The 14,803-nt window shown below is 35.1% G+C and overlaps 1 protein-coding gene across 3 annotated transcripts in view; it reads left to right on the top strand.

Moving 5' to 3' along the window:
- The window catches only part of KCNH7 (potassium voltage-gated channel subfamily H member 7), a 621,793-nt gene that overhangs the window by 407,435 nt on the left and 199,555 nt on the right, over positions 1-14,803 (top strand). For 2 of the 3 annotated variants that reach the window (XM_043991004.1, XM_043991002.1), the window contains exons 4-6: positions 4,942-5,370; positions 9,919-9,939; positions 10,338-10,361. In XM_043991004.1, the coding sequence (XP_043846939.1) occupies positions 4,942-5,370; positions 9,919-9,939; positions 10,338-10,361 (474 nt within the window). The remainder of the gene's footprint in view (positions 1-4,941; positions 5,371-9,918; positions 9,940-10,337; positions 10,362-14,803) is intronic. The other variant, XM_043991003.1, reaches the window with a different exon arrangement.

Genomic DNA, 14,803 nt, shown 5'->3' on the forward strand with positions numbered 1-14,803 from the left:
TAGTGTTAATTTGTAAATTTAGGACAATTTGTGCCTCCCCCCAACATTTTACATTCCTGGAAGGTAATTTCCCCAAAGAAAAGGTATCAAAATGAAAAAGCCCATTTTTCTTTCCAATGTAAATTGAGGACATACTGAGTTTCATGGGCTCCCAGCAAATTAAATCTTGAATTAATTCAACATATGCTAACAGAGCATCCCTTAACTACATAGCAACATAAGGTAGATCCTGCAGAGCATTTGAAAAATAAAAAACAGGAGATGTAGATTCTGCCTTGAGTACTAATAATATAGTTGGGGAAATCATACATAAATGAAATAACTAGAGGAACAAGGATGTAGCATGGCAATATAATACAAGTAGTATATATTTAAGAGTTTGAGAACTACAAAGAAAATGTTACTAGAGGTGTTGAGTCTTAATCAGGTCTTAAAGAAAGAAATGTGAGTTGCTAGAAAGGAGACAATAGTTCAATCAAGAGAATGAATGACTAACTAAAGTAACAAGGCCATTCTAGAACATGACAAGAACCAAAATTGAATCAGTATGGTTAACACAAGAAAGAAAGTTCCTGAATGCTGCACTGATTTTTATCCATGGTGATCGAAATAATTAAAATAGAGCTTGATTAATATTTTTTGTCAATTATCTGTTAATAAGTTAGATGGAAAAGAAGAAAAACTGGAAGTGTATTTATCAAATAGGAGGCTTTTGTAACAATTCAGACTTGAGAAAGAAGAATTGGACCAGAATGTAGGCTAGGAAAATAAACAACTTAGGATCAAAAACGTAGAAGTACAAGAGACATTAAGAATCATCTTTAAAAGGGGGGGGAGGGGCAACTAGGTGGCACAGTGGATAAAGCACAGGCCCTGGATTCAGGAGGACCTGAGTTCAAACCCAGCCTCAGACACTTGACAATTCCTAGCTGTGTGACCCTGGGCAAGTCACTTAACCCCAATTGCCTCACACCAAAAAAGCGGGGCGGGGGTGGGGGGGGCAGCTAGTTGGTACAGTGAATAAAGCACCAGCTCTGAATTCAGGAGTACCTGAGTTCAAATCCAGTCTCAGACACTTGACGCTTACTAGCTGTGTGACCCTGAGCAAGTCACTTAACCCTTGTTGCCCTGCCCCCCCCCCAAAAGAAGTATCATCTAATCCAAGGATTCTTCACCTTTTTGTGTCATGACTCCCTTGGCAGTCTGTGGAAGCCTATGAATCCCTTCTCAGAAAAATGTTTTTAAAAAATACAAAAAAAATGCATAAGACTACAAAGGAAACCAAATATATTGAAATATAGTTTTTTAAAGTATTTTTCAAAACAATTTCATGGCCCCACTTTTGGAATTCCTGTTTAAGAGAGTTGCCTGAAATCCCTGAGCATTTAAATGATAAATAAATTATCTGTGGCCATTGAAGTTACTATATCTCAAAAGTAGGACTTAAGCCAAGTGTTCCTGACTCTAAGGGCAGTACTTAATGTACACTACACTATGATGTACCTCCTATTGGATCTGTTGTAATGAACAAAATACAAATTCATTTAAAATATTAATTTATAATACCTTTTTGTCATTAATTTCCTTAATCAATAGATATGTTACTATTGAAACCCATCTCCCAGAATCATTGGAGATCTAATATTGGATCCTGGGGTCTTGACCTTGGAGAGGGTGGGTTAAAAATATTTTGGGTTAATGTACCCACATGGTTTTAAAGAGAAAAGTCACTAAGACAATATTTAAGTATGTCTATGTTTTCCAAAAAAAAAATGACAATCTCTCCAACTCCCACACAGTCACTCAGTATATTAAATATGGGTATGGAAGTTTCATAGGACCATAGAAACATAGATTTAGAGCTAGAAGACACGTTAAATGCCATCTAATCCAATACTCTAATTTTACAAATGAATAAAGGAATTGCTTTTATTTCCCTCACCACGGAAAATGCATGACTGCAATGAGATAGATGTTGGTGAGCAAATTCGTGAAACATAAAGCCCTCAAATAGCCCATTAAATTCATTGGACTCTTTCTGAAAGATAAAGACACTTTGAGGGACTGCTGAAAAGATATTCCCTATTCACCTCAGATGAGGATCATCTGAGTAACTCACAATAGCTGGTTTCATAAGATCCAGTCTTCTTTACCCACCCCATGGCATGGTTCTAGTCCTCCAACTAAAGAGTGATTCTTTTGGTGGCATTCTTCTTTTTATCCAAAAATCACTCTAGTGAAGAAACCTTTTCCCTCTAAGAATTTGAAACCTAAATCTCAATCTCAGGAACTCTCACTCAAGAAATGAAAGTCACCCATGAGGTAACCCCTAAGACTGGAAACATACATTCTCAGGATCACTAATCTCTTACCTGTGCCCAGATCCAGGATCAACAGACCCAGAAACTCTCCTTTCAAGGTTGGTGTGGGAAAGCATAGGGTTCTTTTCATGTGTTTTTCTTGCAATTTGCCTTTTTTGGTAGGAAGAGGGAGGTAAGTAGGAGAAATCCCATCTACCACCTTGCTATGCTCCAAACTGGACTCTAATAGAAAGAAAACTCAGATTTTTTTTAAAAAAGAGTCAAATTGTATAGATCACAGAGTAGTTAGCTTCTCAAACTATAGTCTATCCTTCTTTCCTCTTAGAGGCAGCCCCAGTTACTAGGGACTAATCAGAAGAATTCTGTTTCTTCTTAGGCAGAGGATTAGGGTGCATGTCTACCTCCATGGGAAACACCTCTTTCAAAAAAAAGGTCTGCAAAGTATAATCTCATAAAATCTATTGAAATATTCATCAAATTGATTGGGAGTTCTGATCATACCTCAACATACTATCAGTGGGGAAGTGGTAGGAACAATATCGTAACTCCTGCCCCCATGAAAGTTAAGAAAGTTATTTTTTTTCCTTAAAAGGTTTTGACACCATCCTCAAGATTTGACTGGCTAGGGGTCTAAAGTCTCAGGCTATTGATATCAATTCTTATCACCTGAATATAAGACAGCCACAGGTAGCTCCAGGTGCACTCCCTAATGCATGGCTGGTAGATTACAACTCAGGTGTGGGGAAAAGACTCAGGTGCCAGTGGTGCTGACTTGGAGCAGCAGCAGAATAAGACACAGGTCATGCTAGCCAGGAGACAATGAGCACAAATGTAGACCCCAGTAGCAGTAGACATCAGTGGGCAGTAGGCAGAGATGTGAGCCCCAGTTGCAACAGACAGCAAAGTGTCTCCCAGGTCCACAGTAGCCCAGTGAAGAAAATCGGGCACTGGAATACACAGGGACATAAGGCAGCCCAACTCTAACCCATCATTTATTCTAATACCAAGCTAATCGGCTCTACCACATTGCTACCAATACAACATTCAGTCACCATTGTACAAGTTCCACCCATGGAAGGCCTGGAGGACCAAGGAGTAGCATTGTTAGGAGTGTCTTGCTTTGCGTTGGTAAGGGAACAAAAGGCTGGAGCTTTTGACATTGCTACCTGGTCATTTAAGTACAGCCAAATCATGAGGAACTTAGCTCATCCTCTGTGATATTTGACTAGTGGAACACAATGGGAAAAACAGTCAAAGGAGCTCCACTCAGGGGTTCTTAATGCCTATTCTTGTTGAATATCCTTCTCCTGGTATGATTATATAAACTCTTTTTCCTAACTGTTGAACGATTTATGAGAGTCTCATCTTATTCCAATATTGAACTTATAATACCATAGACGGTCCTGGTATAAGCTCCAACTCTAACAATTAAAAAATATATTTAAAAAGAGACCATCATAGATGGTCTAGAAACCACAGACTAGGAAATTGGTAGTATTTAGGTAGTATCATGAAATATTGGCTTGGGTGCTTTCCCTAATCTCTTCGTTTTCTGTACTCTATCATCTACCCAGATTTCTTGTCCTCTTTATTTATATTATATACTCTGTGATATATTTAGTATGATCTTTTCAAACTTCAGAGAAAAGATAAAGATACTAAGTATAATGTCCTCTCCACAGGTGGAGAAATAGGCCAAACTACTTCCTTCCCTAATAAAATAAAAAAATCCAAAACCTTTGTAGAACTCCATAAGTAGTAACAGGGAGAGTGTCCTAATGAACTAGATGAACCACTCCCACATCCAGCCAAATCTGTCACTAGTTCTCCACATCCCTCCTCCTTCCAACAAGTTCATGCCCTTATTAATTCTTCACTCTTTTACCACATTCACTCCTCTACCTGTCTCTTTATTTGTACTTCTTACAATACTCTCCTCTCGCCTTTGTCACCTATCTCCACTGGTTCTTTAAAGTCTGTAGTAAATATGGGACCTATAGAAATAAAATTGATATGTGTATTCAATTTAAATAATATAGCATATATAATACAGTATACTTTCCTGTGACTAGGCAACTCTGATATTCAAAAATATGTACTCTTTTACCTCCTCCTGGAATAATTATATTTTTGTCATTTTCATAGAATACTTCAACAATGTTTCTTGTTCTAGATATGGATGGCTCAGTTATGAATTTATTTTATTCAGTTGTTTTCTAGTCCTGTCTAACTCTTCATCACCCCATTTGGGGTTTTCTTGGCAAAGATTCTAGATTGCTTTACCATTTCACTCTCCAGCTAATTTTACAGATGAGGAAACTGAGGCAAACAGGGTTAAGTGACAAACAGGGTCACAAAACTAATAAGTGTCTGAGGCCCAATTTAAACTCAGGAAGATGAGTCTTTCTGACTCCAGACCTGGCACTCTATCTACTGAGTAACCTAGCAACCCATTAATTTATAACTCACCTTGTTGGTATGTACATATATTAATAATTCTCAGTTGTTTTTGGCTAAAACACACATATGTAGAAAAATGGTTTGTTTGGTGTTTTTAAAAACTTACAATGTATTTCTTCTCTTCTCTGTTATGTTCTTTTCTTTTTGCATTTACCTGTAGGCAAACTTTTTGGGTTCAAGTTGCCTGGTCTGAGACTTCTAACTTACCGAAAGCAATCCTTACCCCAAGAAGACCCAGATGTGGTGGTGATTGACTCATCCAAGCACAGTGATGACTCAGTGGCCATGAAGCACTTTAAATCCCCCACAAAAGAAAGCTGCAGCCCCTCTGAAGCAGACGACACAAAAGCATTGATACAACCCAGCAAATGTTCTCCCTTAGTTAATATATCAGGGCCACTTGATCATTCCTCTCCCAAACGGCAATGGGACCGACTCTACCCTGACATGCTGCAATCAAGCTCCCAACTGACCCATTCCAGATCAAAAGAAAGTATTTGTAGTATACGAAGGGCATCTTCAGTGCATGATATAGAAGGATTCAGTGTCCATCCCAAGAATGTATTTAGGGACCGACATGCAAGTGAAGGTATGTTTGAAAAAATACTTTAAGTATATTTTGATATATTCTGAAAGATCATTTCCTAGTTGTGCTTGATTTTAAGTTGGACCCTCAGGTTAGGAGGGAAAACTTTTACAAGAGGTAAAGAGCTGTGAAGGTGTTAAGGCTGACTTTCATAACTATAACTGCTTCTTACTGTGACTCCAAATGGATGACCTGACTTCTCTGGGCTTTTATTTCCCCGATACTACAACAAGTATTCTCTACCTACCCCATATGGTGTTAATTAATTCATGTTGATTACAAGACACTTTTAGGTAATAAACACTGTGAAGCACAATATAATTCATTTTTATTACACTTAGCAAATCATTTTATGTCCTGGGTAGAAAGAAAGAGGTCAGAGATGGCTGCTATGAATAGAGGCCTTCTATTAAACAACTATTTCTAAAAGAAACAGTAAACACAAAGAGATGCAGTGATTTAATCAAATAGCTGAAAAATAAGCCTAATTTTGTTCTATACTTCTCCTGAATAAAAGTCACCCTCTATACCTAGAATGTATTCCTTATAATTTAAGTCCATTTTTTCTGTCATGGTTCATGTTAGGTGTCCCCTCTACATGAAACCTCTGATAACTACCCTACAGACCCCTAGGGAAAAGTGATCTCTTCCTCTGCAAATATTCTTAAAATACTTTATTTTGAACCCTCCTTTTGCTCTTTCCTCGTCTAGCTTCTGTCTGTAGTATATATGCCATATTTCCCATATTCGATTATAATCTCATTAATGATAGGAACTGAGTCTTTATATTTCTAGCATCTAACACGGTACCTTGCATATATTAAGAAATTAATACATTTTAATCAAGTTAGAAAAGTCTGGGTTTGTAATAACATAATGACCTGGATATGTCAATCCCATAAACTCTTCTGCCATAAATGGTGTACTGCAGTAATAATAGGATAAAACACAATCATTTTTAAAATGAATATTTTTAAATTATTGATATACTCTAACTTTTTCAAAAGAGTTAATATGAAGCAAACATAAATATTTCTTAAGATCCAGGATACTGTATTAATTATTTTAGGGAACTATAAAAATACAAGACCAAGCTTATCCCCACTCCCAAGTAGCTTACAATCTAATTGGAAAGTCAGAAAGCATAAAAATGCATAATAGTAAACAGCAACAAAACAGCAATAAAATCTACTAACATGTACATTAATAGCTTAAAGCCTAATTAATCCCAATTCAACAAATTTAGAAATTGTGATAAACCTTATGTATCCAGAACTTGTACTAATTAATTTAAAAAATAATTAGTAGGCAAGAAAAATACTATATGTAATAGTTCAGTTTTGCCCAGCATAAGCCTACATTTAAAATATTGCTAAAATTATTTTATCTTTGTCCATTTACATATATTTTCTACATTAATTATAGCAAAATTCTTTTATACTATTTAAAGCAGGCCACATAGTACCTCTACTGGAAATACCAACATGGCTGATTCTGATGATTAGCTTAGTCATATAATTAGGAAAATTCAAACTATTTTCTGTTAAGATAGTTTGAAATTCAAATCCTTCACTAATTCAGCATGGTCAAGAGTCATGAATGCTGGGCTGATGAGTTGAGATTTGATATATGTTTGATCAAGGGAATGACATTGAAAAGGATAGAGATGATAGATTGTTCTAACAGCTCTTTCCAAATGATTATGGGTGACTTGATCATCTAGCAGGGTATTAAAGCAATCCAAGCATGAAGTGATAGGAACCTCTATAAGAATGATTAGAAAGGTCAGGAAAATGGAGCTCAGCAGTTTGTAAGGAGTAAATGAAATATAGTGATAAATTGGAGATAAAGGAAGAAGACAGAGAGGATTCCAAAATGACTGATTTCAAAATCAAGCCTTGCTCCCAAGTGCTTGGGAGAAAGGGGGACTACTTAGGGTAGTAATGTTACAACTAATGGGGAAATCAGAAAGGTATTCTGACCAGGAAAGAAATCTTATCATTGCATCATTTTTGACTTAGTACATCTAGAATTTTAGTGAGATATTTAAACAAAGGCCAAGAAACTAGTGATCTAATCCTGGAAAAAAAGGAGAAACTTGAGTAATGGACTGTTCATTTGAGAATCATTTGCAAAACACCCCTTGAAAACTTTATTAAAATCACTTAAATATATTAAATTTCCCCTATGCCCACCCCCAAGGAGTAAAGGAAGAAGAGCAGAAGGCTTATAACAAATCTTAGTTTAACAGTTGTAGAACACTGAAAAGGCCAGAGGAAATGGAGAAATCAGAGGAGACAGCAACCTCAGTCAAAACATAAGAAGAGGAGAAAATCCCAGCATCACAGGAATCTGGGGAAGACAGAATTTGAGGAAAAGATAATAGCCATACCTGCCACAATGACATAAAAACTATTCAACTCCACTGGAGAATAATGAAAGAGGAAGCAAAGATCATGGATGATACACAAATGGAAAACAACCACAGATCAATCATAGAGCCACAATCAGTATAACACTTTAGTAAATTAAGTGACCAAAATAAACAAAAATGTTCAGGTAAATAGTCAAATTCATTGCCTTGGATTCTAGTGTCAAGAACAGTCAATTTGAGCAAACAGTAGTACACTGCATAGCCACAAACTTAAAAAAAAATAAGATTTAACTAAAGCCCAATCTTTGATTGAGTCTTTGGGTTCTCCATTAGTGCTGTTATTGACATAACTCAGTCTTATCTATTTAATAACTTATTTAATATTTCATATGTGTCTCTGCATAAGCAGACAATTATCATTGTTTGAAAACAGAATGGCAGCTCTAACAGAAACTCAATGCCATGATTTTCCCCAGTCCATTCATACCCTCCTTCCCTTTCCTTCCCTTCTGCCTTCCAGAACTTCTAAGTCACTTCCCAAAGGTACATCTTTTACTTGCAAGAATCTTTCTTTTGTCATCACTCCTGTAGTGATGGAATGATAAGTACTGATATTTTATTCTCTTCTTGTACTATTGTGCATTTGTAGCTACTCCCAAGTAGATTAAAATAAGAATGATTAGACCTCATAGGACTATGTGCTTTGAAATCATTTAGAAACTGGTTTGTTTCTAAAGGGAAATAGGAAAGCATTTTACTGATGCCTTTTTGTGGATCAATATTTTGTCCTTCTAATATAGTTTTAGAAAATGTTAAATCTTCTAGTATAGTTGGTTAATTCTAATAACTGACTTTGCCAAACAAGAGAGCTTCTCAACTTATATGTTAGGTGTTTTTATCTTTTTATCCTTTTGGAATGGTAACCTGGTTTAAGAAAATGAATAAGTGATTTTCAATATTTTAAAGCAGCTTCAGAATAGAAAACTATATACACAGCAGCTGTTTGAGTGGGCAGTTCAAATGGAAGTGGCCATCCTGTAAAATCCATATATTTACCCTGTGTAACTTTCCTCTGTATCTGCAACTTATGGTCCAAAAAAGAGAGGGAAAGAGTTGGTATTTGATACCTCAGTTCCATTTGTATATTGGAGTCCAAGGACATGTGTAGTTTTACAGTTCAATAGACTGAACATTTGCTACTGAAATTGTTTCAATTTTGTGAATTGAAACAATTAGAATATATCTCAAGGTTTTACACATGCTTAGTAGTAGTATAAATTGCCCAAATGTTGATCATTTTTTTTGAAAATCTTGGATATATTTGGCTAATGTTGAAATAACTAATTATTTCAAATGTAATTTTATGATACTTAGGCAAAATAAATGCTACAATATCAATGGAAGATTTCACTGTTTGAAAGCAGTCTGAAATCTTTCATATTTATGTTGTCTTGATACACTGAATTTAGCACCTAGAACACAGTGGGAACTTAATTAACATTAAGATATAAAGTATATTAAGCAATCACAATGGACTTTTGAAAAAATATATTTAATAAGTATTTTGAGATAGCCTAGTGTTTTATATGTTTTTTACTATTAACACAATGTCCATTAAACCACTTGACCTAAGTCCATTTACTAGGTTAATTCAGTGTGGCTGGACACAAATATGGAATAAAATGGGTATATCCATACTTAACAAATGTTTTCAATGCACTCTTAATAAGAAAGCATAACTGACAAAAATAAAAATTAGTTTTAGGTACATAGTATTTTAGAGTCTTTCTTTCCACATATCTTGTAGGTGCTGCTTCAGGAATCATTGGAATTGAGCACATAACTGGGTTGATATTTTTGTGCTGAAATTATAGCCAGCTGAGGAAGCCATTCTCTATATTAGTATAATTGGATATCATTGAAAAAAGTCAGATGACTTTTAATGTTCTCTAAAATGGAACCTTTACAATATCAGATGAATTTAATTTCAATTAGTTGTCCTTTTGCATGGTTGAAGAATAAAAATTTGTGCTAATCCCAATCAATGGCACATTCTAGTCTATTGCATTCTGTTTCTTTGATATGTTTTACAATGGTAATTCTGAGAACAAAATGCAGTTTTTAGTCTCCTTTTTATCTTTCTCTCCTTTTCTTTATTCTTACAATGCTGAGTACAGACAATGGTCGCCATGTCAAAGGTAATGTACAAGTATAGATTTTGTTATCTGATGCTTAAAGCGCCATGTTATTTGGCATGTTACCTTGCCTGTCATATGACCTGTATAATATCCCATTCTCATGCTGACCTCTATAGGGCCGGGCATGTTATTGAAGTAGTTTGGAGTTTGGCTTGGTTTTACTAGAGACACTATAATGGACTTCGCTAAGTCGATGTAAGCCAGTATTTACTGGAAGAAGTATGAGGATAAATTGACAATGGCGCATCTGAAAGAATTAAGATATAGAAATTAATTCCACTGGGAAGAAGGAGTGTAGATCTGTTTCACCTATGAAACAGTTGAGTACACATGAATGGTGGGAACAGAGATCCATGGTAGTCTCTTCATTTATTCCTCTTTTGTCTCCTTAAAACTAGTTTCACGTTCCTGGATGGCAGGGGGTATGGTTTTAAGCTTACTGTAGTAGTAAAATGTGCATGCATGACATTCATTTCTTGATATTCAATATCATCTTTAAATAGTTTTTAATTGCATCCAAAATTAGTCTCAAATCACTGGTATTAACTGGAAGAGCAATAAGGAAAAGGCTGCTCTGCCACACCTTCTGGTGAATCTGGATTTGATTCAAAATTTGAAGTTTGCCTCGTCCATTTTCTGTCATATCCCAAGGTGTCACAAATGATAAGAACGACATTGTTTAATGTCAAATTGAAAACTGTTTTGTCATATTCTCTGTGAAGCCATGCATGCAGCTAAATATTGTGAGTATTGTAATAAGAACTCCTCCTTTGTTGCATGTGTGTTGCATGTGCAAGTTTTATAAAGCAGCCATCCCTGGTTTGCTGAAAAGTCACCATTTTGGTTTCTTGTGAATATTGGTGGTGTACTGTACACTGTGTACTTTTGCTTATTTTCACTCCTGCGCCTTCAGTGCAGGTGAAGATTTTGGATAAACAGCACTGCAGACTGAAGACCTTACTACAAAAAGGCTAATTTTGAACAAATGGAAAACGTAGCAGAGCTCCCCCACTTTGATTTTATCCAAAGACCTTAGAATTTGAACTGAAAAGATTACCTATAATGGTGGGATGGTGGTTCAGTCTCTATGGTAAATTCAATCCTCAGCCTATCCACTGTGACTGTCAACAAGGAGGCCAATTAGTGTCAGTTATGGTGATAAGGTTTTTGTGTGACTATGATTCAGGCATTATTCTGCAAACCAACATTATATAGGCAGATAGTACTAACTTTTAGTGCCTTCCAACTTGAGCTATATTTGAAACAAGTATCTCCTTTGCATTTTATTAATTGGCAACAACCTCATGGGTAATTTTGCAGCAACTTGTTTCTCCTCAATAAAAAGAAACATGAGTTCATTATTGTTTCAAGAATGAATAGTTCAAATAGTCAATATCCACAGACCTCTATCATAGTGCTATTTCTGTTTTCTAATTCATTTTGTTCTCTAAATTTTTTCAGCATTATTTAATTTCATTCCCTAATTTAAATAAAATGGGCAGTTTCACATATAGTTTTGGGCTTTTATCAGGGAAAAGATTTTTATTTAATTAATTTTAGGAAAAAATTATTTTAATAAATTTTTATCTTGAGATGTAAAAAGTTAATTGAAAGATAAATAGATTAAAAATTTTATTAGAAAGATAAATATAAATACAGGTTCTCATTGTAGCCAATATTTACTGGAGATGAATCATTATAGTTCTAGTTTTGAAAACTGCTAGATAAGGTGTAAGTGGTTATTCAAGTTTTCCATGAAATAGCTAAGTACAACTGTCAATTGCAGAAATATTTTCAAAATGGTTTTCTGGCTTCCCAGAAATAGATTTAGGACATTATATAATTGAAAAGAAGTTGTAATATTAATTTAAGATGATAGCTAATAATAGCTAGTATTTTCATGGTTCTTTAAGGATTACAAAGCATTTTACAAATATTAACTCATTTTGTCCTCATAAAAACACTAGGAAGTATGTGCTACTATTATCCCCATTAAACATATGAGGAAACTGAGGCAGACAAATATTCAGTGACTTGCCCAGAATCACACAATTAGTAGGGGTCTGAGACTGGATTTCAACTCAACTTTTCCTGACTCTCCATCTATCACTATATCCTTTTCTACCATACTAGCTACCTCATACCAATTTTGATTACTGATACACAAATAAAACCCAGAAATGTGACAAAATTATTTAAATACCTGGCATCTTAAAGAAGCTTTCTTTACTGAGATATAATCAGGCAAGGGCTTGGAAAAACTTCAGGTTCATCTTGTTTCCATCCAGGCAATATATTCATCAGTTATATACAAAATGCCATAAAGAGGTTGGTTTGTATTCTTTATTAAAGCTATCCAAGGAAAGTGATTCTATTGCCTTCTTCAGCAGCTTGTTAGAGCATCTTCTGACCCACAAAACTAACCTAAATCCTTCTTGCTGGAATTTAATTTCCTTTCCTCTTAGTGTCTCCTCAGTGTATTCAAGCACTAGCTGGCCACTACCACTTAAAGTAATAACACTTTAACTTAAAGACCATTATTAAATCAGTATTCAACCTTTGCTTCTCAAGTTAAATCATTCCAACTTAACCTTTTATCATAAGATCTATTCATTGCCTTTAATATACTTAAATGTTTGGTGCTATCATTTCTTCAAAATAACTGGCCAAAGTCTATAAAGAAAGGCTTTGCCATCATCAAAACAAATGAAAGGGAAAAAATGGAAGGATTACTTCATTAATTTTTAATATAACTGTGTAGATATTTTAACCATTTCTGTAACACATCACAGAACACTCAAATTCTAATCCTATTTGAATTATTTAGCTCTTTCTATGCACCTGTATCATCAATGGTCATGTTGTCTATTCATTATCTGAATCACTCCTAAAATATCTGATCTGAGAGCTCTTAGCACTGAAATACTATGACCCTTTGAATACATTAGTCCTAATAGTTGTGCAGTGTCCAACAATGCACTAGCCCTTTCCCAAACTTGTTTAAGTCTCTAACATAGAACAGAAACAAAAGCCTTACTCATTAGTTATTATAGCTTTCACTTTTTCTAAGAATAGTTTGGCCACACTTACCAGATACCGGTTGATTTAGACTTTTCACAAAGGATGCTAAGTAGTGACAAATTGATTTTCTTATGGCATAGGTTCTTCAATATCTTATCTACTTATACTATATACTAAACACAACAAATGTTGAATAAAATTCAATCAGAGATACATAACCATTTCTTTCTTCCAGGCTCTTTTCAAGTGCTAACCGCATTGGTGTGTGATGCTTAAACGTGTTGTTTTCCATGATCTTTTTTTTTTTTTAGAAAGGCCCTATTTGTATTTTTCAAATATTAAGGCTACTCAGCTAAATAATGCAACTTAAACCTGCTGATTTGAATACTTGTTCTAGCTTGATGTACTGCTATCCCACCACCATGCACAGGCTTTGATTCTGATCATAGCTTATTTCTTGAAGAAAAACTAATTTTGTTTTGTGTTAAAGCAAGATTATGTCCTCAGATATATTTCCTTCCCTATACAATGAGGACATTGTTTAGTCTTTCTTCAATGCCTGGTGAATTTAAGTAACATTTTAGTATCGCAGTTAAATGTTCTTTGAGGGTATTTTTCCCCCTAAATCTTTAGATTTGGTTTCTCTAAGTGGATCTTGGCTTTTTGTATTCAAATCCTTGAACCTGGCCTAGTTTTATACTTTATTAGACATTTGTACCATATTTTAAGCTTCCATTGTAGCTGTTGGGTTTTTAATTAATTAAGTTTTTTGTTTTCCAACATCTCCTAATATATTGGGCAATTGAATCTTTTGAAGTGACAATTATTTCTCTAAAGAATACCAGATGTTCCCATATTCCTTTGTCTTTTGAGTATGGACTCATTTTACTATTGCCCTGTGTTGGTAGGAGTTCATTTTGTTTAAATTCATCTCCTCAGCGGCTTCTCGGGTTACTCTCCTTTCTTTCATTGTCATCATGGTTCTCTTGGGTCTTGACCACTCCCAGTGAGGTTGCCTTTCACCTTTCAGTGCTCAACCATGTCATTTATAAAAACAGAATTAGGAAATCAGAAGCTCTGATTTCTGATTTCTAACTTTTGAATCCAATTGCTTTGTGGCCACATAATCTCTGCCTCAGATTTCTCATATGTGAAATGAGGGTTATAAAATTATCCAGACTCAAGTTAGATGAATATTCTCATTAATGTTTTGAAAAAGTTTTGAAGGCTAAATCTGCTCTAAGCCAGCTCATTTCCTCTTGTAGGTTTTCAAAAGCTTTGGAATATAAACATTCAAATGCAAAATCAATTTTTTAAAAAGCATAATGAGCTACCGTATAAAGGATTAAGTGAAATTTTGGCTTATAGAGAAAGTCCTTGTTTGATTCTAGGTTCCAAAAATTCCTTTAATTCAAGAGTTCTTTCCCTGAGCTAAGTACAGACAATAAGTTTTAAGAACTTAATGTCATGGGAGAAATAGGTGGTGTGGGTCCTTAAGTATTCCTCTTTAAAGTATTACACCCTTGGGGCAACTAGGTAGCACAGTAGATTCAGGAGGACCTGAGTTCAAATCTGGCCTCAGACACTTGACACTTACTAGCTGTGTGACCCTGGGCAAGTCACTTAACCCTCATTGCCTCACCAAAAAAAAAAAAAAAAAAAGAATTACACCCTCTCACATACAATCCAATTAGAATAAAATGGTCTGTTGTTTAGGTCCTTAAAGAAAGTGACTACAAGGGAGGTCAAAGACTTCTCTCAAGAGGAGGAGATATCTTAGAGACATCTTGCTCATCCAACAGAAGAAAGACAAAAGCTTTTATAGAGGACAGATGGTGGATGG

Source organism: Dromiciops gliroides, chromosome 3 (assembly GCF_019393635.1).
Source record: "Dromiciops gliroides isolate mDroGli1 chromosome 3, mDroGli1.pri, whole genome shotgun sequence".
Taxonomy (NCBI): Eukaryota; Metazoa; Chordata; class Mammalia; order Microbiotheria; family Microbiotheriidae; genus Dromiciops; species Dromiciops gliroides.